At 36.2% G+C, this 27892-nt stretch overlaps 1 protein-coding gene across 1 annotated transcript in view; it reads right to left on the bottom strand.

Annotated features, from left to right (window-relative positions):
• Window positions 1-27892, bottom strand: part of NDFIP2 (Nedd4 family interacting protein 2) — a 77122-nt gene that overhangs the window by 18063 nt on the left and 31167 nt on the right. Inside the window, exons 2-3 of the mRNA XM_017518258.2 lie at window positions 17439-17604; window positions 5273-5406 (exon numbers count right to left, since the gene is read on the bottom strand). Coding sequence (XP_017373747.1) covers window positions 5273-5406; window positions 17439-17604 — 300 coding nt within the window. The remainder of the gene's footprint in view (window positions 1-5272; window positions 5407-17438; window positions 17605-27892) is intronic.

Below are 27892 nucleotides of genomic sequence, written 5' to 3'. Positions count from 1 at the left end.
CAAAAAAAATATTTTGAAACTTAAGATTTAATGATTGCCATGCTTGGTTTCGGTTTTCCATGGGGCTTGTATCCCCTTTTGTCGGCCAATTTCTTCCTTTTGGAATCCGAATATTTACCCAATGCCTATAGCCCAATTTTATCTTAGAAATAATTAACTGGTTTTTTATTTTATAGGTTCATAGGTGGAAGGGACTTGCCTTGTCTCAGATGAGACTTTCGATTATTGACTTTTGAGTTGATGCTGGAATGAGTTAAGATTCTGGGGGACTGCTAGGGAGGCATGATTGTATTTTGAAATGTGAGAAGAACATGAGATCTGGGAGAGGCCAGGGACAGAATTGTATGGTTTGATCTGTGTCCCCATCCAAATCTCATGTTCAACTGTAATCCTCAATAGTCAGAGGCTGGACCTGGTAGGAGGTAGGTGATTGGATCATGGGGGTGGTTTCTAATGATTTAACATCATTTCCCTGTTCTCATAATAGTAAGTGAGTGGCTTTTTTGTGAAATCTGGTTGTTTAAAAGTGTATGGCATGACCCCTCCAATCTCTCTCTTCTTCCTGTAAAATGTGCCTTCCATGCCCTATAAAATGTGCCTGCTTCCCCTCTTCACCTTCCACCACAATTGTAAGTTTCCTGAGGCCTCCTCAGAAGTTGCTATGCTTCCTGTACAGCTTGCAGAACTGTGGGTCAATTAAACCTCTTTTCTTTATAAATTACCCAGTTTGGGGTATTTCATTACAGCAGTGTGAAAATGGACTAATACTATACATCATCTCAGCTGAGTGTGAATAATTCAATTTTGCGAGACAGTCTGAGAAGCTAGGGCTAGGCTCAAGATCACATAATTAGGAGGGTCAAAGAAGTACTTGAATCCAGGACACTATGTTCTTTCCATACAATCATGGATAGTAGTCTCACTAAGCATACTGCTATCCTGAAATTTAAAAAGTTTCAAAACCATTTTATATTGTTTATTATTTGGGCACAAAGATTCCTTAAATTGTACAGTCATATATCATAGGTAAACTTTATACAATAAATTTAATAACTGGCCATGACTATAATATTTATAAAATTTTATATAATTTCAAATTAGTTCAAGAAATAGGCATGAAAGCACAGCAAGAACAAAAAGCTATCACTGTGATTGCAAAAATATATTTCATACTGTGTATTTTAAAACATCAGTCCACGCCAGGCATGGTGGCTCACACCTGTAAATCCCAGCACTCTGGGAGGCCGAGGTGGGCGGATCACTTGAGGTTAGGAGTTTGAGACTAGCCTGACCAATATGGTCAAACCCCATGTCTACTAAAAATACAAAAAAATTAGACAGGCATGGTAGTATGCTCCTGTAGTCCCAGCTGCTCAGGAAGCTGAGGCAGGAGAACTGTTTGAAATAGGGAGGCCGATGCTTGCATTGAGTCGAGATAGCACCACTGCATTCCAGTCTGGGCAACAGAGTGAGACTCTGCCTCGATTTAAAAAAAAAAAAAAAAATCAGTACAGAGATTTTATCAAAAGTCCGTTTGCACTGAGTCAAGATAACACCACTGCATTCCAGCCTGGGCGATAGAATGAGACTCTGCCTCGATTTAAAAAAAAAAAAAAAAATCAGTACAGAGATTTTATCAAAAGTCATCATTTAGAAAAAAAAAAAAAGAAAATAAGATCTCACTCTGTCACCGAGGCTGGAGGGCAGTGGCACAATCAAGGCTCACTGTAGTCTTGATCTGGGATCACTACACCCTCAATCTCTTGGGCTCAAGTGATCCTCCCACTTCAGCCTTCCAAGTAGCTGGAACTACAGGGGCGCACCACCACATCCTGTTGATTTTATTTTTTAAGCGGAAATAAGTTCTCACTATATTACCCAGGCTGGTCACAAACTCCTGAGCTCAGGCAATCTGCCTGCCTCAGCCTCCCAAAGTGCTGAGACTACAGGAGTGAGCCACAGCAATATGCCCAAAGATGTCTTTTATAATTTTAACAACGGAAAAAAAAAAACCACACACACGCAAACATTTGAAAATACTCTTAATTGTTCACTAGAGTGGAACGGCCACTAAATTTCAATAGCATATTGATTCCAGGGAATTTACTCAACTATTAAATAACAGGAAAATATTTATATAAGATGTTTAAAAAATAAAATGGTATCTAGGCAATAATTTCAACTACATTAAACATTAATTTGTAAATCCTAAAACTGGTAAAGACACTGAAATATTTTAAAATAGCTGTAATAAAACACCTATATTATTTTCTTCTTCCTATTTTCCCACATTGGCTAATACAAAGAAAACATTCCTTAATCAACTGTCATTTATTACAAAACAAAAACGTGCCTGATAATAACTAGGTACTGGGAATATAAATTCAAGATCTCTGTCCTGGAGTTGCTCACAATTTATCCAGTGCTAGTTCTAATGTCAAAAGACAAGTTACTGCAACAATTTAAAATAAGTTACAAAAAAAGAACCCTACTCATTATAAGATTATGAAATGAGCCTACCTCACGAACAAGCCATGCTCTAAACATTTTATAAAATTAATGGTTTGGAATTAGCATTTTTCATAGAAATATTAAAAATGAGTTGTCATTTTCAGAAATCTACTTAACCATTCCATCATATAGAGGCAATTCTACACATTAGAAATAGGAAATAGTAAAAAACAGTAGTTTTAAAGTCTCTTGACTATCTATATTGTCCCAATGAGAGTTGATATAGGAAATAAGCTTTCAACTCACCCAGCTGAGACTCATTTACAACTGAAGGTACTCAAATGCTAATGAGACTTTTTTTTCAATTTTTAAATTTTGTTTGTAATTGACAAAAACTGCATATATTTATGATGCACAACAATGTTTTAAAATGTGTATACATTGTGGAGTGGCTAAATTGGGTTAATTAGCATGTACAGTATCTCACGTATCATTTTTTTGGTGGCAAGAATATTTAAAATCTACTCTCCTAGCAATTTTCAAGCATAGATCAGTTTTTTTATCTGAATCAGGTATGGAGGCTCATATGCAAACATTCATGGTTTGCACAAAGAGGGTGCTGAAGCACTGGGTTAGGAAGCACTGGTAAATTTAAAAGATTTTTTAGAAGACCTAAGTTAGTCTCTTGTACATAATTCTATTAATACTTTGCTGACTATGAAAGTTTCCACAATGCTCATAAGGTGGGGTTACAATGATATCAGAAGCAGATGAAAACAGAGAACTTTTCTTTATGGACATGTTCCAATTCCAGCTGAGAATTACTATTACTTTCTAAAACAGGGTGCTGGAAATGATGACAATGAGGGAATGGAACAGTAACACTTCAGACTTTTCACTCCAAAAGGGGTAAAATTAACTTTCTTCAAAGCACACATAGCAAGACTTAATGCTTCCTACACTGCCTTTAGAATTCTATCCTATTGCATGCAAGTTAGGGCAGTAAAGGATCTAAGGTCCATAATACTCTTTAAGGACCTTTGCCATCGTCAAGGTCTGCAGGGAAACATCCCCTGAGAAAAGGAGTTATTAGGACTTTCATAGACAGAGAGGAATCTACTTCTCTGAGAGATATGTATGTGCATTACAAATATATGTGTTCTAAGTAACCTAGAACTGATTTAGACAGAAACTCCCATTTAGATCTATCCTCCTTAGATCTTCCCCACACAGCAACAAAAATCCTTATTGCCTCAGTTATATTATGCCACTGTGTTGAGACTTACTTTCCTCCTCTGTGAGGGAAAAGGCACAAAAAATAAATTCAGAGTTTTCTGTCTTTATTTACCTTCATAACTGCGTCCAAAGCTATTTATGATGACGTTTAACCCTGTGTGTGCTAGAAGAGGGCAGTGGGAGCAGGCATAAAAAGGGTGGTTACTGATGAAAGAATTACATCCAGGGCACATGCTCATCTCTCAGAGGAGCAGCTCACTGGGCTCTGACCTCTTAGCAGCTAGAGGAGAATGCCATACATGGAAGCACATTTCGCTCCCTTGATTCCTTACCTAATTCTAGCTTCCCTGTGTGAATTGATTTTTTTCATCTTTTTCCTGAACAAAATGGGATGAATCCAGGGATCTGAAATGACATCTCTCAAGTCTGAAGCAGGGAAAAAAATGCAAAAAATTCTAGCCCTCCTTGCAGCCACACTAAATGTAAATAATTTCTGCCTCTTACCTGGCTGCAGAATAGCAAATGTGTATCTCACTGACTCTCCATTACTGAGACAGCCACTCCTTTTACCAGAACAAAGAATAATTTACATGTATCTAGAATATGTTATTTTTTAAATAACATATTCTACTGAAGAATTTTGGAATGCTTGATCATCATTCCAAAATTCTAGAGTAGAATATATTATTTAAAAAAACAGCTGACAAAAATAATTTGAAAGCCTTGTAACATTTCTGTGTTTTTCAGCTACCTTGAGTTCTTTCACAGTCACTAAACTGACTATGCTAATATAGAAAACATGAATAGAAAAAAAAGATTCACAATTAAAATGACAGACTATGGAATTCAAACTATGTAAAAAAAAAAGAGAGAAATAAGTACATGGACAGCAAATAAGTCAATGAACTCAAGGTCCAGGCAAAGAGAAGAACTGTCCAAGTGGTGGTAACCAGAGTGAGTGAGTTAGGGTGGGAGGTGAAGGCTAGCACATGATGTGCCTGAAATCAAAATTGAGGAAGTGGTAAGTGAAGAAGAGCAACAGAAAAGAGGAAGTCAAGAGATGGAGAAGGTGAATTTAACTAGGAAAATGCCAATTTCAACAAAAACGACACACATAAGCAACAGCAGAACAAATACAGTAACCTTTCAACAACACAGGGGTTAGGGATACTGACCTACCCCCATGCAGTAGAAAACTTGAGTATAACGCTGCCTTCTCCAAAACTTAACTACTCACAGCCTACTGTTAACTAGAAGCCTTACTGAAAACATAAACAGTCAATAACACATAAACTAGTATTTACATATATTTTATACATTCATGACATGCCTTAATTTTTTCGATACTTCTATGCTACACAATTGGTTGCAAGTTTTTTTAAATTGCTGCAGATCTCCAAAATACTTTTCCAATATATTAATTTAAAATAATCTGCAAACAAGTAGACCTGTGAAGTTCTAACCCATGATGTTCGGAAAAAAGTCTACATACATACTTATACACAGAGCTATTTTTAGCATTACTAAATGTACATATCAATTAACAAAAAAAATTTTATCAAAAGAAATGATAAAATTTTCTTACTCTTTGAGATGTTTCTGCTGCTGCAGCTGCCATTGCAGCAGCTTTGGCCTTCTCAGCTTCATCGTACGTAGGAAGAGAGGTAGCAACACTATAGGGAGGTGGCACAGGATAAAACTCACCGTAAACTTCTGTATCTGCAGAAAGAATTCAAAAAGAATAACCAGCAAACACTATTTAATTTTGTAGCCATAGCCACAACTTAATCATTTACAGTAGGTCACTAATACATGACTACTATTGCTATTATATAGTACTATGTTTTAAGCTATAAAATATATAAAGTAATACTATAATCAGATATCTTTGTTTAGTCCAAATTTATTATAAAGAGAAAGAATGGATAAATACCATTTAAAGGCTAACACACTAAACAAGAACCTCCAAAATGAGATTCTGAAAAGGAGTGCCAGACAAGAGAAGAATCTCACAGTACATGAGCATCCTTTATGTGCTTAGTAGTATGCACAAAGAACTTAGTTTACTTGCCCACTATCTCACAGCCAAAAAAGCAAAAAGCAAAAGTCAAGAATCATAACAATAACAAACATTTACATAGTACAACCGTTTCATATACCACTTCTATATGCATTGATCTTAGCATCTCTGAGGTTCAGAAAAGTTAAGTGACTTGCACAATACTAAACATTAAGTGGCAGATACAGGGAGCTCCTGACCGTAAATACTTTTCTCTGATAACATATAAGGGGTAATTTTTTTTACACATGTTGATTTCAGCAATCTCTTAAGCAAACTCAGTATTTTCCTTTGCTAAAAGATAGAAGTTTTACCTTTTTTCACTCTTGTCCCTTTCTCTTCCCATTTTTCCTTTACCCATTTAGTTATTTAGATTTTCTTTTATGAAGTATTTCGCTCCCAAGTTTTTGAAATATAATCTCCAAAAATACATTACAATAGAAGATACAGACTGCTTATTTTAAAAATAAAACCACATCACTTATTACAACATAAGTAGTAAAGTAAAATGCTACAGGTCAATCAACTCATTAGACTTATGCTAGAGTCACTGACATGAAAAAAAAAAAAAAAAGGTAGATTCTAAAAGTAGCATGCACCACACTGTTTGACATCGCTTTTGCATTTTCCTCCACTATAACTACAGTAGTTTCATATAAGATATCTAGTTTTATATACTTTGCTTTCATGCATTTTGCAAATACTGTTTTTCTTACAAACAAGGTTTGCGACAATTCTGCATTAAACAAGTATATCAGCACCATTTTTCCAAAAGCATGTGCTTACTCTGTATGTCTGTTATATTTTCGTACTTCTAGCAATATTTCAAATGTTTCCAGTACTATTATTAAATCTTTTATGGTGATCTGTGGTCAGTGATCATTGATGTCACTATTGTAGTTGTTTTGGGGCACCACAAACCATGCCCACAGAACATAAATGTTGTATATGTTTTGTCACATGTCTCTCACTCTAATTCAAAAGCTTAGAAACAATTAAGCCTAGCAAGGATGGCATGTCAAAAGCCAAGATACACCAAAAGCCAGACCTCTCACCCCAAACAGCCAAGTTATAAATGCAAAGGAAAAGTTGCTGAGGGAAAATAAAAGTGCTATTACAGTGAACATACAAGTAATAAGAAAAGGAAACTACTTTTTTGCTGATATGGAGGAAGTTCTAGTTCCAGTTAGAAGATCAAACCAGCCACAACATTCCCATATGCCAAAGCCTGGTCCAGAGCAAGGTGCTGACTGTCTTCAATTCTATGAAGACTGAGAGAAGAGAGGAAGGTACAGAAGAAAAGTTGGAAGCTGGGAGAGGTTGGTTTGTTTATGTGGTTTAATCAAAGAAGCCATCTTCATCAAAGTGCAATATGAAGCAGCAAGTGCTGATGTAGAAGCTGCAGCAAATTATGCAGAAGATCTAGCGAAGATCACTGATGAAGGTGGCTACACTAAACAACAGATTTTCCATGTAGATGACACAGCTTTCAATTGGAAGATGCCTTCTCGGACTTTCAGAGCCAGAGAACAGTCAATTCCTGGTATCAAAGCTTCAAAAGGCAAGCTGACTCTCTTGCAAGGAGTTAATTCAGCTGGGAACTTTAAGTTGAAGCCAATGCTCTTTTACCATTCTGAGGATCATAGAGCACTTAAGAATTATGCTAAGTCTACTCTGTGCTCTATAAATGAAACAACAAAGCCTGATGACAACACATCTGTTTACAGCATGGTTTACTGAATACTTTTAGACCACTGTTGAAAGCTCAGAAAAAAAGAAAAAAATGTCAAAATATAACTGCTCACTGACAATGCATCTGGTCACTCAAGACCTCTGAAGGATGTACAAGAAGATTAATGTTGTTTTCATGCCTACTAACACAACACCCATTCTGTGGCCCATGGATCAAGGGGTCATTCCGACTTTCAAGTCTTATGATTTTAGAGATGTATTTCATAAGGCGATTGCTGCCACAGACAGTGATTTCTCTGATGGATCTGGGCAAAGTAAACTGAAAACCTTCTGGAAAGGATTCACTATTCTAGATGCCATTAAAAACAGCATCATGAGAGAAGGTCAAAATATCAGCATTAACGGGATTTGGAAGAAGTTGACTCCAACCCTCACAGATGACTGAGGGGTTCAAGACTTCAGTGAAGAAACAAGAAGTAGAATTAGAAGTGGGGCCTGAAAATGTGACTGAATTACTGCAACCTCATGGTAAAACCTGAATGGATGAAAAGCTGCTTATGGATGTGCAACGAAAGTGATTTCTTGAGATGGAAGACACTCCTGGTGAAGATGCTGTCAACATTGTTGAAATTACAAAAAAGGATTTAGATTATATAAGTTTAACTGATAAAACAGTGTCAGGGTTTGAGAAAACTGACTCCAGTTTTGGAAGAAGTCCTAGTGTGGGTAAAATGTCATAAACAGCACTGCATGCTACAGATAATTCTTTTGTAAAACAAGGAGTCAATTGGTGTAGCAAACTTCATTGCTGTCTTATTTTAACAAATTGCCACAGCTGGAGCTGGGCACAGTAGCTTGCACCTGTAATCCCAGCTACTCGGAAAGCTTAGGCAAAAATATCACTTGAGACCAGGAGTTTGAGAGCAGCCTGGGCAACACGGGGAGATTCCATTTTTAAAGCCATTAAATAAATAAATAACTGTCCCTGTAGTGCCAGCTACTCAGGATTTTGCTTGAGCCCAGGAGTCCGAGACTACAGTGAGCTATGAGAGTGCAACTGGATCCTGTTTCTAAAAAAAAAAAAAAAAAAAAAGAAAAAAAAGAAAAAAAAATTGCCATAGCCACCCCAACATTCAGCAACCACCACCCTGATCAGTCAGCAGCCATCATCAACGTTGAAGCAAGAGCTTCCACCAAGAAAAAGATTACAACTCACTTAAGCTCTGATGACTATTAGCATCTTTTAGCAATAAAGTTTTAAATTAAGATATGTAAATTTTTTAAACATAATGCTACTGCACCCTTAAGAGTTTAGTGTAAACAACTTTTATATGCACTGGGAAACCAAAAAAATCGTGTGACTCTCTTTACTGAGATATTTGCCTTACTACAGTAGTCTGAAAATGAACCAGCAATATTTCTGAAGTATGCCTGTACTTTTTTATTTGTTTACAATTTTCTCTATCAGAATTTCTTGCATTTCCAACCTAAAAACACATTTTACTCTAGCAATACTGTATTTTCATGCATATAAGTTTTAAAACAATTTTTAATGCTATCAATAAGAGCTAAAGATCCGAAGTTAGGTCATTTTTCATCTAATCACATGGAATTGGTACTAGCAGCATAATACTGAATGTTACCAAACACAAGATACAAGAGTCAAATCTTAGAAAAGATTACCAGGATGTAAAAACACAAGTGGTCAAGTAAACAGATTTCCTTAGTTCTGAAAATAGAGTAGAAGCAAAATCTAAGTAGAAACACAAATTTTAAGGCAGTAACATTAAAATTGCAAATTTTAAAAACTGGGAGAATGGCACACATTATCCAAGGAGATGTGATCTTTTATAATAGCAAGAATGTAAATTTTTGAAAGGTTTTAATATTCAAGATAGAAAAAAAAAAAATCCCTCCTACTAATAGATGAAAGTTGAGTAGGAAAACTGAATTGCTACAGCTTTTTCACTTCTAAATTTTACTTATTTTTCTTCTACCCTTTCAAGAGAGTGGTTCTCAACCAGAGGATTTAAAGTGTAGCAAGCTCCAGGTCCAAATCCTCCTCTTAGAAGTTGTGTGACCTCAAGCAAATCACTTAAGCACTATGAAGCTGTACTTTCTCATCCATAAAACTGATACAGCACGGCTGTTAGTTGCTATTATGGGATAAAATAGAAGAGTATTCAAGAGGACTCTGTAAACTGTGAAGCATTATACAAATGTCATGTGTAATTATTTACATTGCTCAGAGCTATAAAAATTAGCCAAAAGGTGATCTAATGGAGACTACAATCTCTGCAAAATCTAGCACAGCCCACGTTTAAAATACATTCATGCATCACTGACAGGGATATGTTCTGAGACATGTGTTAAGCAATTGAGTCTTTGTGGAATATCACAGAGTATACTTATATAAACCTAGAGCGTAGAGCCTACTACATAGCTAGGCTATATGGTATATAGCCTATTGCTCCCAGACTACAAACTTGTACAGCATGTTAATATACTGAACACTCTAGGCAACTGCAACACAATGTTAAGTATCTGTATTATATAAATATATCTAAACATAGAAAGAGTACAGTAAAAATATGGTATAAAATATTTAAAAATGGCACACCTGGATAGGGCACCTACAATGAATGGAGCCTATAAGACTGTAAAAGTTGCTCTGGGAGAGTCAGTGAGTAACAAGTGAACCTGAAGGCCTAGACATTACCATACACTACCAGAGACTTTATAAATACTGTATACCTAGGCTACCCTAGATTTATTTTAAAATATTTTCCTACTTCAATAATAAATCTCAGCTTTCTGTACTTTTTTACTTCATAAACTTTTAAATTTAACTTTGTGATTCCTTTATAAGAACATTTACCTTAAAACACAAACACACTGTACAGTGTACAAAAATAATTTTTAAATCCTTATTCCACAATCTTTTTTCTATTTTTTAGTTTTTTTTTAACTTTTTAAACTTTTTTTTTTTTTTTTTTTGAGACAAGGTCTCAGTCACCCACGCTGGAGTGCGGTGTCACAATCATGGCTCACTTCAGCCTCAACTTCCCAGGTTCAATCACAGTTCTCTTACCTCAGCCTCCCAAGTAGCTGGGACTACAGGTGTGCACTACCACGCCCAACTAATTTTTGTATTTTTTGTTGACCGGAGGTTTCCCCAAATTGCCCAGGCTGGTCTCAAACTGTGATTCTCCCACCTCAGCCTCCCAAAGCACTGGGATTATAGGCACGTGCCAGCATGCTTGGCTAGCTTTTTTGTTAAAAACTGCAACTCAAACACACATATTAGCTTAGGCCTACACCGGGTCAGGATCATCAACATCATCATCTTCCACCTCTACATTTGTCCCACTGGAAGGTCTTCAGGGGCAATAACTCACATGGAGCTGATCTCCTGTGATAACAAATGCCTTCTGGAATACTTCCTGAAAGATCTGCCTGAGGCTGTTTTACAGTTAATTTGCTTTTTATAAGTAGAAGAAATATACTCTAAAATAATAATAGTATAGTAAATATATAAATCAGTAATAGTCATTACCATTATCAAGTATTATATACTGTACCTAATTGTATGTGCTAGAATTGTACACAACTGACAGTGTAGTGGGTTTGTTTACACCATCACTGCCACAAACACATGAGTAATGCAACCTTACGACAGTTACCATGTTTCTAGATGATAGAAATTTTTCGGCACCATTGTATATACAGTCTATCACTGGTCAAAATGTTGTTATGCAGCATGAGCAAACATCTTTAAACAAAGTGAGAACAACCAAATTATACCATCCAGACTAAGTGATTATTTTTAACATATCTTGTAATTTCCTTTACATGGCAATGTTCATCTATTTCTTAAATAATGGGGATCACATCATATATGTCATTTTATATTCTACTTTTTAAATTTCCTATTTCAAAGTAGGTGGTATTAGTAAAATCTTCAAAAAAAACATAATTTTAATGACTATGCATATTTAAACATACTATCATTTCAAAATGTATTTAATGATTCCCCTATTTTGAGTATGTGTGATGCTTCCATCTGTAGTTATTAAAATCACTTGCTGTCTTTGCTTCCTCCCTATCTGTGCTCTTTTTAACCCATTATATGCCAGGTTTCTATTTTTAACACTCCAAAGAATCCATTACAGCAAAAGTCACCATTGATCTTCAAATAGCCAAAATCACAGGACACTGCAATTATGGAGCATGACCATATACTTTAGAATTAGATACATCTGAGTTTGAATTCTGTCTTTACCAATGAGAAGCTATGTGGACACAGGCAAGTTATTTAACATGATTTCGTTTTCTCCTTGGTAAAATGGATCTTATTTTTACAGATGTGATTTACTCAGGACGGCTGGAAAATCAATGAGCTATATACCTAAGAACTTGAAGAAGGGACAGGTATGCAGTAAGCACACAATAGTGCTAGGTATAATCTTTTTAAATTCTTGACCAGCTACTTCTTTTTTAAAAATTCTCTCCTTTCTTGGCTTCTAGAATATCCTTTTCAGAGTCCTCTCCTATCTGCCTAATAGTTCTTCTTTACTTGTATTGCTAGTCTTCAAGGTTCTCCTATTACCCTTTATCTAACTTCATTCTCCCGAAGGTCCTTGGATGACTCTATCCTACTGTTTCTCATACCTCTCCAGCTTCTGTTTTGCTGACCTACTCATCTTCCTCTACTCACTGTTAAATATTGTAGTTTCTCAGCATAGACAACTTCTTCCTCTTCTCTACTCTCTCCCCTGCTATTTTATTCATGGATTAAGAATTCAACTACTAACTATACACAGTTGATTTACAACATTTATTTCCAGCCCAAACCTCTCCTCTGAATTTCAGGCTTATTTGATACGGGTCTATTTGTTATCACTTGACTGCCTATTTGGTATCTCCTCTTTAGTTCTCAAAGGCATCTAAAATTCAACATGGACAAAAAATAACATTTTGATCTTCATCCCAAACCTGTTCCTTTTCAGGCATACTTGGGCATCATTCTTAACCCCTTTTCCCTCATTCTTATCCAATTTGTCACCAAGGCATTGATTTTTACTTCTTACATATTGCTTGAATCCACATATTCTTCTTCACCACCAGCACCCTAGTCCAAACTATCAGCATCTCCTGTCTGAAATTTTAGCAACTCCACCTCGTTTCTCCATCTGCTAAGAGCATGAAGTTATAGATCTCACTAATACTGCAAATACTTTAAAATATTCACAAGTCTAAATCCAGAATAGATTAGAACATGACATGAAAAATCATGTATTTCAGAACATGGAGCTTGACTAGCTTAAAGAAATAACATATTTCATTTCATCAAAAATTAAAAGAGAAAAACCATACACAGTAGTTTCGCCTTATGCATGGTTTTGCTTTCCACAGTTTCAGTGACCCTATGGTCAACTGCAATCCAGAAATATTCAACAGAAAACTATAGAAAAAAAAACAACTCATAAGTTTTAAACCGTGCACTATTCTGAATAACATGATAAAATCTCACACCAACCCACTGTGTCCTGCTCAGGGTACGCATCATCCCTTTGTCCAGTGTATAGATGCTGTCAACACTACCCGCCCATCAGTCATTCAGCAGCTCTAGGTTATCAAATCTACGATTGAAGTATTGTAGTACTTGTGTCCAAGTAACTCTATTTTACTTAACAATGGCTGCAAAACACAAGAACAGAGATGCTGGAAATTCAGATATGCCAATGAGAAGCAGTAAAGTACTTCCTTCAAGTGAAAAAGTGAAAGTTCTTGCATTAATAAAGACAAAAAAATTGTAGCCTGAGGTTGTTAAGATCTACAGTAAAAATGAATCTTCTATCTGTGAAATTGTGAAGGAAAAAGAAATTTGTGCTAGTTTTGCTGTCATATCTCAAACTGCCAAAGTTTTGGCCACAATGTGTGATAAGTGCTTAGTTAAGATGGAAGAGGAATTAAATTCGCAGGTGAAGGACATAAGCAGAAACATGTTCTGATTGATGGCAATGTGTTGCACCAGAAGGCACCGAGCCTATACGGAGATCTCAGCAAGGAATCTCCTGAAACTAGAGACACTGAGCCATTTATTGCAAATAAATAGTCACACAGATTGAGGAATAGGTTTGGACTGAAAAATATAAAACTACTGGAGAGTCTGTGTCTGCTAATGAAGAAGCTGCTGTTGCATTTCTGGCAGAGCTGAAGAAGCTGACTAAGGAGAAAGGATACCGTCTAAACAAGTTTTCCACTGCAATGAAACTGGGCTCTCTGGGAGAAGATGCCTGATAGAACTGACATTCATCAAAGTTCAAAGGAGGCATCAAGGCATAAAACATGGAAGGACAGATTAACTCCGGTACTGTGTGGTGACACTGCAGGGCATGTGACAGAGCCAGGTATAGTGTACAAAGTGAAGAATCCATGTGCCCTCAAAGAAAAAATGAAAAGTTATCTGCCCAAATTCTGGCAATATAAAGTATGAGTGACAGCCATCTTGTTTATGGAATGGTTCCACCAATGCTTCATCCCTGAAGTGAAAAACTAATTGAAAGATGAAAAGCTGAAATTTAAAATCCTACTAATAATAGACAATGCATCTGACCATCCTGAATCTGTTTGCTATGAAAATGAAAATGTCAAGGTTTTATTTTGACCTCAAAATATAACCTCATTTCTTCAGCCCCTTGACCAGTGCATCATCTGGTTTGTCAAGAACACATACACTTGCCTAGTATTTAATCATATTTGATCAGCAATTGATACAGACCCTGACATGAACATAATACAGTGCTGGAAATCACTAATGCTGATGTGTTAATAAATGAGGACAAGGAAGAGTTAGGGTCATCTACAGACAAAGAGGAAGAGGAAGAAGAAAATGAAGCAGAATCAGTAATGTGGCCATTACCAAAATTTGCTGAAGTGTTTCAAATTGTGCAGACATTAAATGTCAAAATTATAGAATGTGATCCTCAATGGAACACAGTATCAAAGACACCCATATGATCACTGACGCACTACAATCTCTGCAGCAACACTTCAATGAGTTAACAGTAAAGAGACAAAAACTTCCAGTTACAATGTTCTTCCAAAAGGTTTTGGCAAAATAACCTTCAACTATCAAGAATCCACACTCATCGACATCATGATGGTTTTGCAGTCCAGGGTCACCTAGACAATCCTGTGTCTGACATATCGTCAGAAGGTCGATAATGCCTAACACTACATCACAATGCCTCCGTCTAACACTACATCACAATGCCTACGTCATTCACCTCACTTCATCTCATCACGTAAAGAAGAGTACAACAAGATATTTCAAGAGAGAAAGAGGGAATACATTCACATAACTTTTATTACAGTATATGGCCCTAACTGTTGTTCTAGTTTATCTATATTGTTCTAGTTTATTATTTGTTGTTAATCTCCTACTGTGCCTAATTTAAACATTAAACTTCATCATAATTACGTAAATAGGAGAAACACAGTATGCGCCGAGCATGGTGGCTCACGCCTGTAATCCCAGCATTTTGGGAGGCCGAGGTGGGTGATCACCTGAGGTCAGCAGTTCGAGACCAGCCTGACCAACATGGTGAAGAGCCGTCTTGACTAAAAATACAAAATTAGCTTGGTGTGGTGGCACATGCCTATAATCCCAGCTACTCAGGAGACTGAGTGAGGAGAATCGCTTGAACCCAGTAGGTGAAGGCTGCAGTGAGCCGAGATCGTACCATTGCACTCCGGCCTGGGCAAGAAGAGCAAAACTCCATTTCAAAAAAAGAAACACAGTATGTATAGAAAAATCACAACATTTATAGGGTTTAGTGCTAGCTGTAGTTCTAGACATCCACTGGGGTTCTGAGAATACATCTCCCTTGGATAAGGGAGCCTACTATAATTTTTAAATCAGGTGCCAAAAAAAAGACTCCAAGGTTTCTGGCCTATGTAAGCCATTTATTGAAACAGGAGACACTGCAGAAGGAGAAGGTTTGGGGCTATAGGGAAGAGGAAGTGTGCAGTTGTGAGTTTTAAAAGTTAAGTCTACAAGTTTTTTAAAACTCCTCTCACTAAGAAGCAGAGATCAATTCCTCTCCTCTTGCATAAGGACTAAACGTAGTGACTCATTTCTAACAACCAAATATGGCAAAAGTGGCAGTATCATAACAGGTGATATACCTTCCATCTGACTTTCTCTCAGAATGTTTGTTCCTGGAACCCAGCTAGCACTCTACTGAGGAAGTGTATGCCACAACAAGAAGCCACATATAACTGTCTTGGACAGTAGCCCCAGCTGTGGTCCTAGCTGAAGCCAGTGTAAACCACCCAACATGTGAAAAAGGAAGCTTTTGAGATAATTCCAACCCCAGTCACCATCAGGCAACAATTACATAAGACTCCAGGAGAGAACAACATAGTTGAGTCCGGTCCACTCCCAGAACCATAAGAATTAGCAGTAATAAATGATTGCTATTTTACTCTATTACATTTGGGGTGGTTTGGTATACAGCAATAGCAATGGCAGTCACAACAAAAGGATCACAATTTCACTCTTAGAATTATTAATAGCATCTTCCACTACTCAGATAAAAACATCACGGGGAAAACAACGTATTCTCTTTCTTGAAGATTAAAATCAAATAAAATTTTTTTAAACCTAAGGTAGCAAAGTCACATTATTTAAATTGTAAAAACTTGTAAAATACTGAATTATTATTTAGCATGTAATAAATTTTAACAGGCATCAAACCAGCTGTTAAATCTCATAATGAAAAACAAAATTGTTGGATATCAACATAAAAACCGTGCATGAAACTGAGCAATGAGCAAGCATATTCATCAAATAAACTTTTTTTTTTTTTGAGATGGAATCTGACTCTGTCACCCAGGCTGGAGTGCAGTAGCACAATCTCGGCTCATTGCAACCTCCACTTTCCTGGGTTCAAGCGATTCTCCTGTCTCAGCCTCCCAAATAGCTGGGACTACAGGAGTGTGCCACCATGCCCGGCTAATTTTTCGTAGTTTTAGTAGCAATTGGGTTTCACCATGTTAGCCACAATGGTCATGATCTCCTGACCTCATGATCGCCTGCCTCAACCACCCAAAGCATTAGGATTACAGGTGACAGCCACCGCACCTGGCCCAAATAAACATTTTATGCAAATAAAAGGAGTAAGCATGTATTAATTTCATTAGCGAGGACACCACAAAAAAATAATTTTCAGTAACTACACAAAAAAAGTAAATAAATTTGGTAGGAGAAATACTGAGTTTATATATTCCAAATGCAAAATGACAACCAGAGAAAGTTGGCATTAATTTTAGAGCAGAAGATGACATTAATTACAGAAGGATAAATTCTAGTGAAAAATGTTTTTTGTTAAAATGTTTTTCAATAACTGATTTTTACAATGAAAACATTTCATAATGAGTATACAAAATATTTAGAGAAGTTATTTAGATTTAGAAATTACTGGAGTAGAGCAGTTATCACATACAAAATTAAACAATCATCAAATTAGATAGTATACAAAATCACACTAGTATACAAAAATGATCCAACTGAATAATTTATCATTGCTGAGGAAATAAAATTTGTAGCCAGAAAAATAGGTTAGTTCTTTAGACTGACCTGAATAAGAGGAACAGTAGCAAACAGGAATTACTGCCTTGTAGTCAAGAATAATCATCATATGTACGGGATAACACCACGTACACCCTTTACCTACGGTTACCCATATCACATTCGCACTCACACTCATCAGTATCTTGTTTTATGGCTATAAAGTATGTACACATAAATACATACATGCATATATATGTGTGTATAATTTGTATATTTATATGTGCACACAGTATGTGTACACATATATAAATATCCATGTGCATATATGTTTATAAGCCCATTAACAGACTTAATATGCAAAACTAAAATGTCAAAAAAAAAAAAAAAGAACTAATAAAAACATTACTAGCTGTTTCATACCTGACGTTGTAGGTACTTCCACAGTAATACTACTATACGGTGGAGGGGAAGAGTCAGTTTCAGGTGCTGCTGCTGAAGAGGCAGCCTGCACAATCTGTGGTGCTGGGTTTGAAGTAGATGGCTGCTCTATGGCCAATGATTCTGAGTTATCCTCTTCATTAAGAAGCTAAGAGAACAAAAGAAAAAGAAAACACCAATGTATATTACTTATTTTTTAAATTTTAAGCTGATTTTATCATTTCAGACACAGAATCACTTTTTGGCCAAACACAAAGTATAATGGCATTTTTAGATAGTATACAAAATCACACTAGTATTTCAAAGTTTTGAAAAACAATTTGTAAAGACTTAGTCATTAAGATCAGAATTTTCAGTTTCTTTAAAATAAAGAGGGAAGTTCAAACTGTTAAGAATTCATAAAGAAAAAATTATGATTCAAAATAGGCTCAAATTCATATGATCCTACAGTAGATATCAAGGGTCTATCACATCCCTTGGATAAGGGGACCTATTGTAACTTTAAAATCAGGACCAAAAGAAGACTCCACAGTTTCTGGCCTGGTGAAGCCATTTATTGAAACAGGAGAGACTGTATAAGGAGAAGATCTGGTGCTATGGAGAAGAGGAAGTATGCAGTTGTGACAGTTGAGTTATTACCTACTACAAAGAAAAGCAAAAATCCTAATAACATAGCCACAATACCATCTCTACTACATTTGAATCTAGAATAATTGGAAATGAAAGCTGAATTAATGAAATGGAATAAAACAGATAAACATTTTAAAAATGTGGAGTACTATAAGTAAGGTTTCCCAAGTACAAAAAAAGTTACTAAAGCAAGGCTGGGCACAGTGGCTCACACCTGTAATCCCAACACATTGGGAGGTCAAGGTGGGTGGATATTTGAGGCCAGGAGTCTGAGGCCAGCCTGGCCAACATGGTGAAACCCTGTCTCTACTAAAAATATAAAAATTAGTCTATTGTGGTGGCGCACGCCTGTAATCCCAGCTATTCGGGTAGCTGAGGCAGATGAATCTCTTGAACCCAGGGGGTGGAGGCTGCAGCGAACCAAGATTGTGTCACTGCATCTAGCCTGGGCGACAGAGCAAGACTCCATCTCAAAAGCAAACAAACCAACAAAAACATTACTAAAGGAAAATGAGTTGATATGTATATAAAATTCTAGCAAATGTTCTTCATTGCTAGAACTTACTGTTCTCAAAAAATTCATTAAGAATTGATAAATGCTAATATCATGTTGAGGTCTTTAATCACTTAACTCAATCTTCACAACAACCTAGGAGATCCTAGGAAACAGAGACTGTTATCACAAAAAAAAAGAAAAACAACAAACAAACAGGAAGTAGAGAGACTAAAGTAACTTGCCAAACGTCACAACAGTAAGAAAGGGTAAAGTAAGGAATCAAAGCCAAGCAGCATGACTGAACACCTTTTACTTCATTTATGGTAACCTTCGAAACAGTCATTCTTCAGGAATTGGTAATAACTACATGCAGACAAACTAATGAGTCAAAGGCATCAATACTATAAAAAGTAATTCATCAACAAGTACTTTGTTCCTTAAATACATTTACGAAAAGGCCTTATTAAAAATTTTTAAGATATTTTTAAAACTGGAATCTTGATTTCTAAAGAAATTACTAGTTTTCCATATTATTTAATTTTCATATTTTGTTACTCTAAGAAATTCAATGTTAAAAATAATCCCCCAAATAAATTTTGTAACACAGCTAGTATATATACAAATTTGAATGTTATAATGTAGCAAAATCAGCATGAATTTTGGAATTCAGGAAAAATAGGATTTAGACTGGGCACTGTGGCTCATACCTGTAACCCCAGCACTTTGGGAGGCTGAGGGAGGAGGACTGCTTGAGCTCAGGGGTTCAAGACCAGCCTGGGCAATATGGTAAAACCCAATCTCTACCAAAAAAAATACAAAAATCGGCCAGGCCTGGCATGTGACTGTAGTCCCAGTTACTAAGGGGGCTGAGGTGGGAGAATCACATGCTTGAGCCTAGAAAAGGCTGCAGTGGGCTGTGATCACACTACTGCACTCCAGCCTGGATGACAGGACAAGACATTGTCTCAAAAAAAAAAAAAAAGAAGAAGAAAGAAAGAAAGAAAGACAGACATACATGTAAATTATTGCTCTACCTTCTAGGACCTTTGATAAAATCTTCTCCATGACTTAGTGTTCACTTCTTAGCTCTGAATGCAGCCAAAATCCTCATAGGGTGGTAAAATAATATTTGGAAAGCATCTAATATAACAGCCAACACAGACGGATTTAACAAATACTATTCTCCTACTTCTTCCCTTTTATTTGGTTTACTTTATTTCATCACCTCAAACAGAAATGATGTGGTACTCTCTAATAATCCAATCAGTAGTCACTCATCTCTAAAATAAATAAATGTAAAGTAAAGCTAGAGTTCAATTTACTACATTGCTTTTTCCATGTGTTGGTAAATGATCACACTAGCAAATGTTTTTGTAAGATAGTAAATGTATTATAACTTAACGAAACTGTCATAAACATGCCTAAAACCAATTCTGAAGTTACTAAGACCACTCTTTCCACAAACATAACACTAAGATTTATATAATTAAATCAATTCACAGAAATTGAATTCTAAGGCCAAATATTCACAAGTGAATTTTATGATTATGAGCCTTATGAAATTTATATCTGCTTGCAGCACTTTTCCAAGCAAGCACTAAATGACTACCCTCTTGACTAGCAACATGTTGCACCTCGTATTAAAATGCATCTGCCATGTTTTCCTACAAGATACCCAGGAGAATTCCTCACTTAATTATCTTTAAGTGACAATATTTTAAGACCAAAAATGTTAGATGAGCAACATAAAGCAAATAAAACTACAGTACAGATATTTACTTGTTAATATCACCAAAACAATTGCGAATGTGTCAAAAAGGGAAAACCACTCTTCCGCATCTCTTATTAAAGCTGCAAATGTAGATACGCGGAGCTTTACAAATGAAAAATCTTATATGCAAAACAGCACTCTTCCAGTTTCTTACAAAAAGAAAACTCCTACCACATCGAACACACAAATGCGCTCCCCAGAATGACCAACTTATTTTCAAAAACTGTCAAAATTTACTCAAATAACTACAATGAAAGGAATAACTACAAACACTTTCGTATATAAGCTCCAAAATAAAGCTATAAAACATGCCTCAATTTATTTCAACTGCTCTACCTAACACCTACAGTTTTATTTTGACAAAATTATAATATCTGAATATTGCCATGCATCAACAGTAAAACCCAGTAACTCAGTCAACAACCTCTACCTACTATAGCATGTAACTTTCAATTTATTTTAAATAAAATACTGTAATTTTAATATTTGCCAGCAATAAAACTGCCTCTATGAATTAACCAACTTTGCCTTTTAAACAAATCCATTATGAGTGTTAAAATAAAATGTTTATCAAATTAGATAATTCCACTTGAGAATAATTTCTCTTAATTGCGTTGTCCAATGGTTCTGTTTGGCATTTGTTAACAATTACATAAACCGCAAAAAACGGGGAGAGGGGAGGCAGAAGAGGGGACCTACATGTATACAGTGATGCACTAGGCCCTGTGCCCTATTTATACACCACCTCAAAAGCCATTATTCCAGCTCTTCCTACTTATGAGCTTCCTGAAAAAATGTGGGCAATACAGCACATGAAAATTAAACTCTCTTTAATATATCAACCAGGGTGGTGAAAAGTTGCATGGTAAATGAACCGCAATTTTTTTTTCCTTTTGTCTAAAGAAAAAAAAAATGACCACAAACCTGTCTTAAAAGTATTTGTAGCTAGTCTTTATAGACGTATACTGAGCATTTTTAATACTAAGCAAACTGTAAGCATTATGATTAACTCTAGCTGGAAGTACAGCCTTCTAGGGTATAAAGATTGTTTCTTTTACTTTTACTGGCACGTATCCTATATAATAACCTTTCATTCTATCTTAAGGTGATAAAACATTAATGTAATAACTGGATGTTTTGCTTTTGAGAAGCTAGAGTCCTCACTGAATGTTCTCTAAAAGTACCAAGAAAAGAATGTGTAGATGTGCTATCAAGTGTTGCTTGGCAAGCAGTGCACTACATTAGAGCCTGGTGGGTCAGCTAGCAGTGTGGCTTTTTTTCATTTGTCTTCTCATTTCTGTTCTGTTTTAATTTGGATGTAGGTTGGACCTACAGGAAGAGAAGTGCCATTTAAAAGAAATCATTTTTAAAGTTGTAAAAAAAAAAAGTGATCTAAAAAGCCAATGAATTTATATAATGTCATATTATTACTATGTTTAGTATCAGAGGGCAGAGCCAGGAATAAGAATTGTTGCAATGAGATAAATTTTAGCTCAATAAAAAACATGGCTGGGTGTGGTGGCTCACACCTATAATCCCAATTCTTTGGGAGGCCAAGATGAGAGGCTCGCTGGAGCCCAGGAATTCAAGACCTGCCTGGGCAACACAGGGAAACCCTGTCTCTACAAATAATAAGTAGCCCTAGGTACTTGGGAGGCTGAGGCAGGAGGATAACCTGAACCTGGCAGATGGAGGCTGCAATGAGCAGTGTTCACACCACTGCACTCCAGCCTGGGTGACAAAGTGAGAGTCTGTCTCAAAAAAAAAAAAAAAAAATTTTTTTTACTATTGAAGCTACCCATGGCACTAGATTTTTAGTGAGGCAACAAATACTTTCAAGCAGAGTTTGGATGATGATCTGAAAAGGCTGCGCTGTGGTATAACTAGAATGAACACACACCTGTTTTTCCCAAGATAATTCCATTTTATACTAGTTCCAGGGTCCCACCCAATTCATCATGTTCCAATGTTATAAAATTAAATAGTCAATCTACATATCACGAATCTCCTGTCCTCAGTAGAATATTAGAGTAGATGACAAAGGTTCCCTCTAAGATACTTTAACCCTAAATAAAAAAAAATTTAAAAAAAATCTAGAGTGTTTTCTATTATTCTGTGTCATCTTATTTAACACCTGCTTTGGGGGGGGGAAAGATTAGAGTTACAATAAAATCAAATAGCAGAGTCAAGCTACTAATTGAAGTTACCCAAGGAGAAAGTGAGCTACCTCATCTGTGCTCCTAGAAATTAATAGCAGGTGATAAGAGATCTCTGCAGATAACCTAAGTTTTCTAAATCAACAGCTCAGAAGAAAGGGACCTATTAAATAGTCCTGCTAGCATATGGAGCTAGATTTTCTACCAATAAAACTGACTTATGGCAGTCATTCTCATATACACACTCAATTTAGCTAATTATAATTTTCTTAAATTTAGGGTTATTTTCCAAATGTTTTTCCCACTAAACCTTTGCTGTGTCTAGACACTTTCCTGCTAGAGGGAGCCAATATATGACAAAAATATGAATCATTAGGAAACAAATCTATAAGCTGAAAATAAATATTAATGAAAAAACTGCAAGTTAGTAAATCAAGTCTAATTTTCAGCTTCTTGTTTTGAAAACAAAGTGATGTGGTTTTAAATTTTATAACACAGGTATATCTTCTGCTAGTAAAAACATTTCTTGTTAGTGTGACAGAACATATCTGTACAGTTGTATGCCACATAATGATGTTTAGTTCAACAATAAAACACATATAAGATAGTGGTCTCATAAGATTATATTGTACTTTTACAGTACTTGTTCTATGTTTATATATACAAATACTCACCATCGTGTTACAACTGCCTATAGTATTCAGTACAGTAACATGTTGTAAAGTTTATAGCCTAGGAACAACTGGTTATACCATACAGCCAAGGTGTTTACTAGGCTATGCCATCTAGGTTTGTGAAATTACACTCTCTGATGGTCATCCAATGACAAAATCACCTATTACATTCTCAGAACATATCCCCATTGTTCAGCCACACACGACTGCATTTTATGGTCTACACAAAGACCACCATGAGCTCCAATCCAGATGCTCAATTTCTACTGAAAATGATATAATCTGGAATTGTAACCAAACAACTTTGAAGAACACAAATCAGAAACAGTATCTTTTTAAAAAAATGTCAGGAGGGGGATAATGAAGGGGACAAGAAGTGATGAAAGAATAGAAAACAAAACTTACATTGTCAGACTAGACTGTTTTTCTGAGCTCCAGACCTGTATATCCACTCAGTAATCCTTTTCTTTAAACAACGCTAAGAATAATCACATGCAAAAAAGGAAGCTGCATCTGTATATGTTCAATTATTTTCCTCCCAACCCTCATTGCTTAGCTAATTCCACATATTGTTCAGATTTCAGTTTAAAATCAAGTTCTCAGGAAAGCCTTTCTTGTCTCCCAAAAGTACGTTAGAACTCTTTGATATAATCTTAACTTTAACCCTGTTGTTCAGTGCACTTACCACAACAGGAATTTTATTTATGTAATCATTCATTACAATCTTTTTCCCAGCTAAAGTAACAGCTCTCCAAAAGTGGAGGTTATGCCTGTCTTGTTGAACGCTGTGAAAATATTAAATAAAAGTAAGTCCCCAAAAGTACTCTGATTCAGCTTTGGTTAAAATTAAAACATAATATAGGTCACCAGTCATAATAACATGAGATGGAAAGCCCTGAGAAGGAAAAACCTTGCTAACACAAGTATTTTGACATCTCTAACAGCTAATATACTACTTTCTTTTGGATGTTGCCATTACTTCTAATGATAAAACTGCAATTACTTTTGCACTAATATAATAAATTAAAGGAGAGAGGCTGAAGACTATTAACTTCTCAAAGACCTCCAAGGAAAAAAGAAGCCAAACAGGTGGGATAAAGATCTTATATAAATTTCTGTTTTCAAAAGAACCACAGCTCTGGTCAAATTCCTTTTCATATGTTAAAACTGAAACATAAACATAATACTAAATATCAAGATTCCCTCCTGGAATACAACATGCTCTATATGGCACATTCATTAGCTGTATTCACACTTCTTTAATTAAAAGAGATATGCTTCTTGAAATCTTATAAAATATCAACAAAAATATACTCTCTTCAAAATTCTATTTATATGACTCAGATCTTACCTAAGGAAAAAAGTATCTACAAATCTGTCCTACAATTATGCCTTTTTACCAATAGGTCAATATGATCTGAACATATTAATAGCTTGCTGATCTCTAATCCTTAACGGAAGGAAAAAAAAAGAAGAGGAAAAAAACAACACAAAGGAAAGAAAAACATCTGAGTGTGCTGGGCTGGCACCTTCTTATGCTTTCTTTCCTCTAAGGTAGTCTGTCTTCCAGGACACTGCTCCCCACCGGGCTCCACTCACCTTCTCAAAGTCTTCTGATAATCCAACAATCTAGCTCCCATCAATTTAGCATGAAATGCCCCATATATGTCATAAATGTCTATATGTTTCATCACGGGATGATGTTCACCTCACTTTTTGTAGTTTTATATCACAATATGTGTTAGACATATTTTAAGTTTACTTTTAAAAGATGACATTTTTTTTTTTAAGTCTGGCAACTAACAAGTTTGTGTTTCTCCATAGTACAATATACTGCTATCAACAAGGCATGGAAATTTTTGAGATATATTTGCTGATGACTATGCTGTGTCTTAGAGTAGATATGTGATTGTCGCCCTAAAATTCTTTCCATAACTCTTTCATAGTAAGTCCACAGTAATTTCTGTAGGAATAACCCACCCTACTCCAAGGCTAAACCCAACTACATTAATCAGGATACGCCTTTGGCATGGCAACTGGTTCCCCATCAGCACGGCTCTCCTCCTGGGCAGGATACCTGGGTCAAAGGTAGGTGATAAGATAACCTAAAATGATCCAATTAGAGGAAAGACCATGGCACATTTTAATATTCATGTAAATTAACAGAGCTGACTAATTTCCAAGACAAATATGGCTTCCATCAAATTATGTTTTAATAAAATGACAACACAGAGGGATTCTAGTTTTTAAGATTTCCCTCCTTAAGTGGCTTGGAGATCATAATTTAGAAACCCAAATGGAGAAGCTACAACCACAGGACCAGTCAAAACTGGGCCTACTCTATCAATAACAAAATGTCAAGTACCTTTTCAGTAACAGAGTCAGGAGCTACAAGTCATGTAGCCTGGGCATGTGCAATAGAAAAAGCTAGATTTCTAACAATTCCCATAACCAAAGAATCTTCCCCTCAGAACCAAGAATACTGGGATGCAACCAAAAAATAGGGGGTTCATTGGCCTGGAAGATATGAGGCTATAATCCACTTCAGTATACCTTTCCACAAATGGCCAAATTTGAAGCTCTCCAATGAGACCCTGCCCAGCCAACATCCTTTTCCTGGCCCTCTGATCCCTTACAAGTTGCATTAGAACCTAAACTGGGGAGATGGATTTGAATCTGTTCCTACTTCTTGCTTATCAGTTTTGCAGTAAAGCTTTTCTTTCCTCAAAAGCCAGTGCCATATAATATTGGTCTCTGTGCACTATCAGGCTGCGAGCCCATGTGCTTGATAACAAAGCTGCTTCAATGCAATTTTTAAAAGCAGAAGACATTTTAAATGATAGTGTTTGGATTTATAAAACCATTTAAATTTTTAAGTTTTCAAAATATTCCAATGTTTTGGTTTTCACAAGCTAACATACTGGTATTCTATTCAACAAAGGCATTGATAATATAATGACAATGGTAATTAGTAATCAAAGGTTTTCTTTCCCTAATCAAATTAAGTAAGAACACTTTGACAGATTCTCCAGAAAATTTCTGATTTGCATGTACCAAAAATTAGTCAGCAAATAGGGTGGCTGGTCAAGTTTTAAAAGTAAAATTGTGTAAAGAATATATACAGAATAATAAAAGGCTGAGGTCTCAGACATTAAAGCATAGAAAAATATCAAAATACTCAGCAATCAGAATCTGAACATTAAGAGGTTTTAAAAGCAAAACTATTTAGGGAGAAGAACAGAAAACAAGAACGGGTACATTGTAATTGCAACCATTTCCTTCCAGGAAACATTCACTTGCAAGTTTTTGCTGCTTTATGAGCCCCTGGGGGCTTAGGAACCCTGGCAATCTGTAATTAGATTTGGTGTCCGCCTTCCCAATCAGATCATAAGCTTTCGATATTTAGGAAGTATGCTTTGTACATATTGGTATCCCCTAAATCAGGTAGCAGAGTATAGAGCACAAAATTGGCTTCATATTAAATGTACTGTCCTCTAAGCTTTCTAGAGTTTTTCTCTCATCGAAATGGGAGCTTAATAAAATAATACATGCAATAAGCACTGAATACCTCAAGATTCAGTATTACACACTTCACAGATTTCTATGATTCCCACAGTGCTTTACATATATAAACTTGAAATATTTCATTATTCAAGTGTTAAGAGGCAGTCACCAAAATTTAGTAAGTAAATATGCCCCTAAAAGTTTACTAAATTAAACAATGGTTTCTGAAAACTACAGGTCACTGAATATGTATCCTAAACAAGAATATAAATACCAACCCCACATTAGCCAAGTCTTTACAATACTATTTTAGGGATGGTCATGCTTACCATAGCTAGAAGAGACAGCTAAGGAAATAAAAATATTTTACCCCAATTATACTTGTTTGACATAATTTGAGATTGCTATTCAGAGGGCCTGAAGTAGCCCTGAAAAGATGTCTTTTGTGGGAGATTTGCATCTACACAGAAAATCTACATTGATGTAGCCAGGCTTTCACTGAGGGCCTTTCCATGTCTAATCTAGGAAAGTTTAACTGAGAGTCTGACACCGTTAAAGGTCTGAAACAAACATTCACCATCTATTGTCTGAGGGCTGCAACCCATGAGCTTTCATCTACATAACAAGATTTTTTTATTTGAGATGGAGTCTTGCTCTGTTGCCCAAGCTGGAGTGCAATGGCACAATCTCAGCTCACTGCAACCTCTGCCTCCCAGGTTCAAGCGATTCTCCTGCCTCAGCCTCCCAAGTAGCTGGGATTACAGGTGTGTGCCACCACACCTGGCTAATTTTTATATTTTTAGTAGAGATGGAGTTTTACTATGTTGGCCAGGCTGGTCTCGAACTCCTGACCTCGGATGATCCGCCTGCCCTGGCCTCCCAAAATGCTGGGGTTACAAGTGGGAGCCACCGCACCCGGCCAACAAGACCACCTTCACTAGCCAAGTCCTCCTCTTCTCTCCATCCCATTACCTGTTTTGCTACCATAACCTCTTTTGCCACAATCCAAGCCCCCATTCTTTCTATAACCTCAAGATAGTATATAAGCTTCTCAATCCACTGCAGGGTTGGGAGTAATCACTCTGTAGTTCTCCCCTGCGTGCATCTTATTAAATTTTTACTCCATTTTTCCTATTAATCTGCCTCTAGTCAGCTGATTTTTCAAAGAACTTTCAGAAAGCAATAGGGAAATTTTCCCTTGGTCC

Source organism: Cebus imitator, unplaced genomic scaffold (assembly GCF_001604975.1).
Source record: "Cebus imitator isolate Cc_AM_T3 unplaced genomic scaffold, Cebus_imitator-1.0 Scaffold665, whole genome shotgun sequence".
NCBI lineage: Eukaryota > Metazoa > Chordata > Mammalia > Primates > Cebidae > Cebus > Cebus imitator.
The sequence above is the reverse complement of the archived record's forward strand: the minus strand, read 5'-3'. Positions and strand labels throughout refer to the sequence as shown.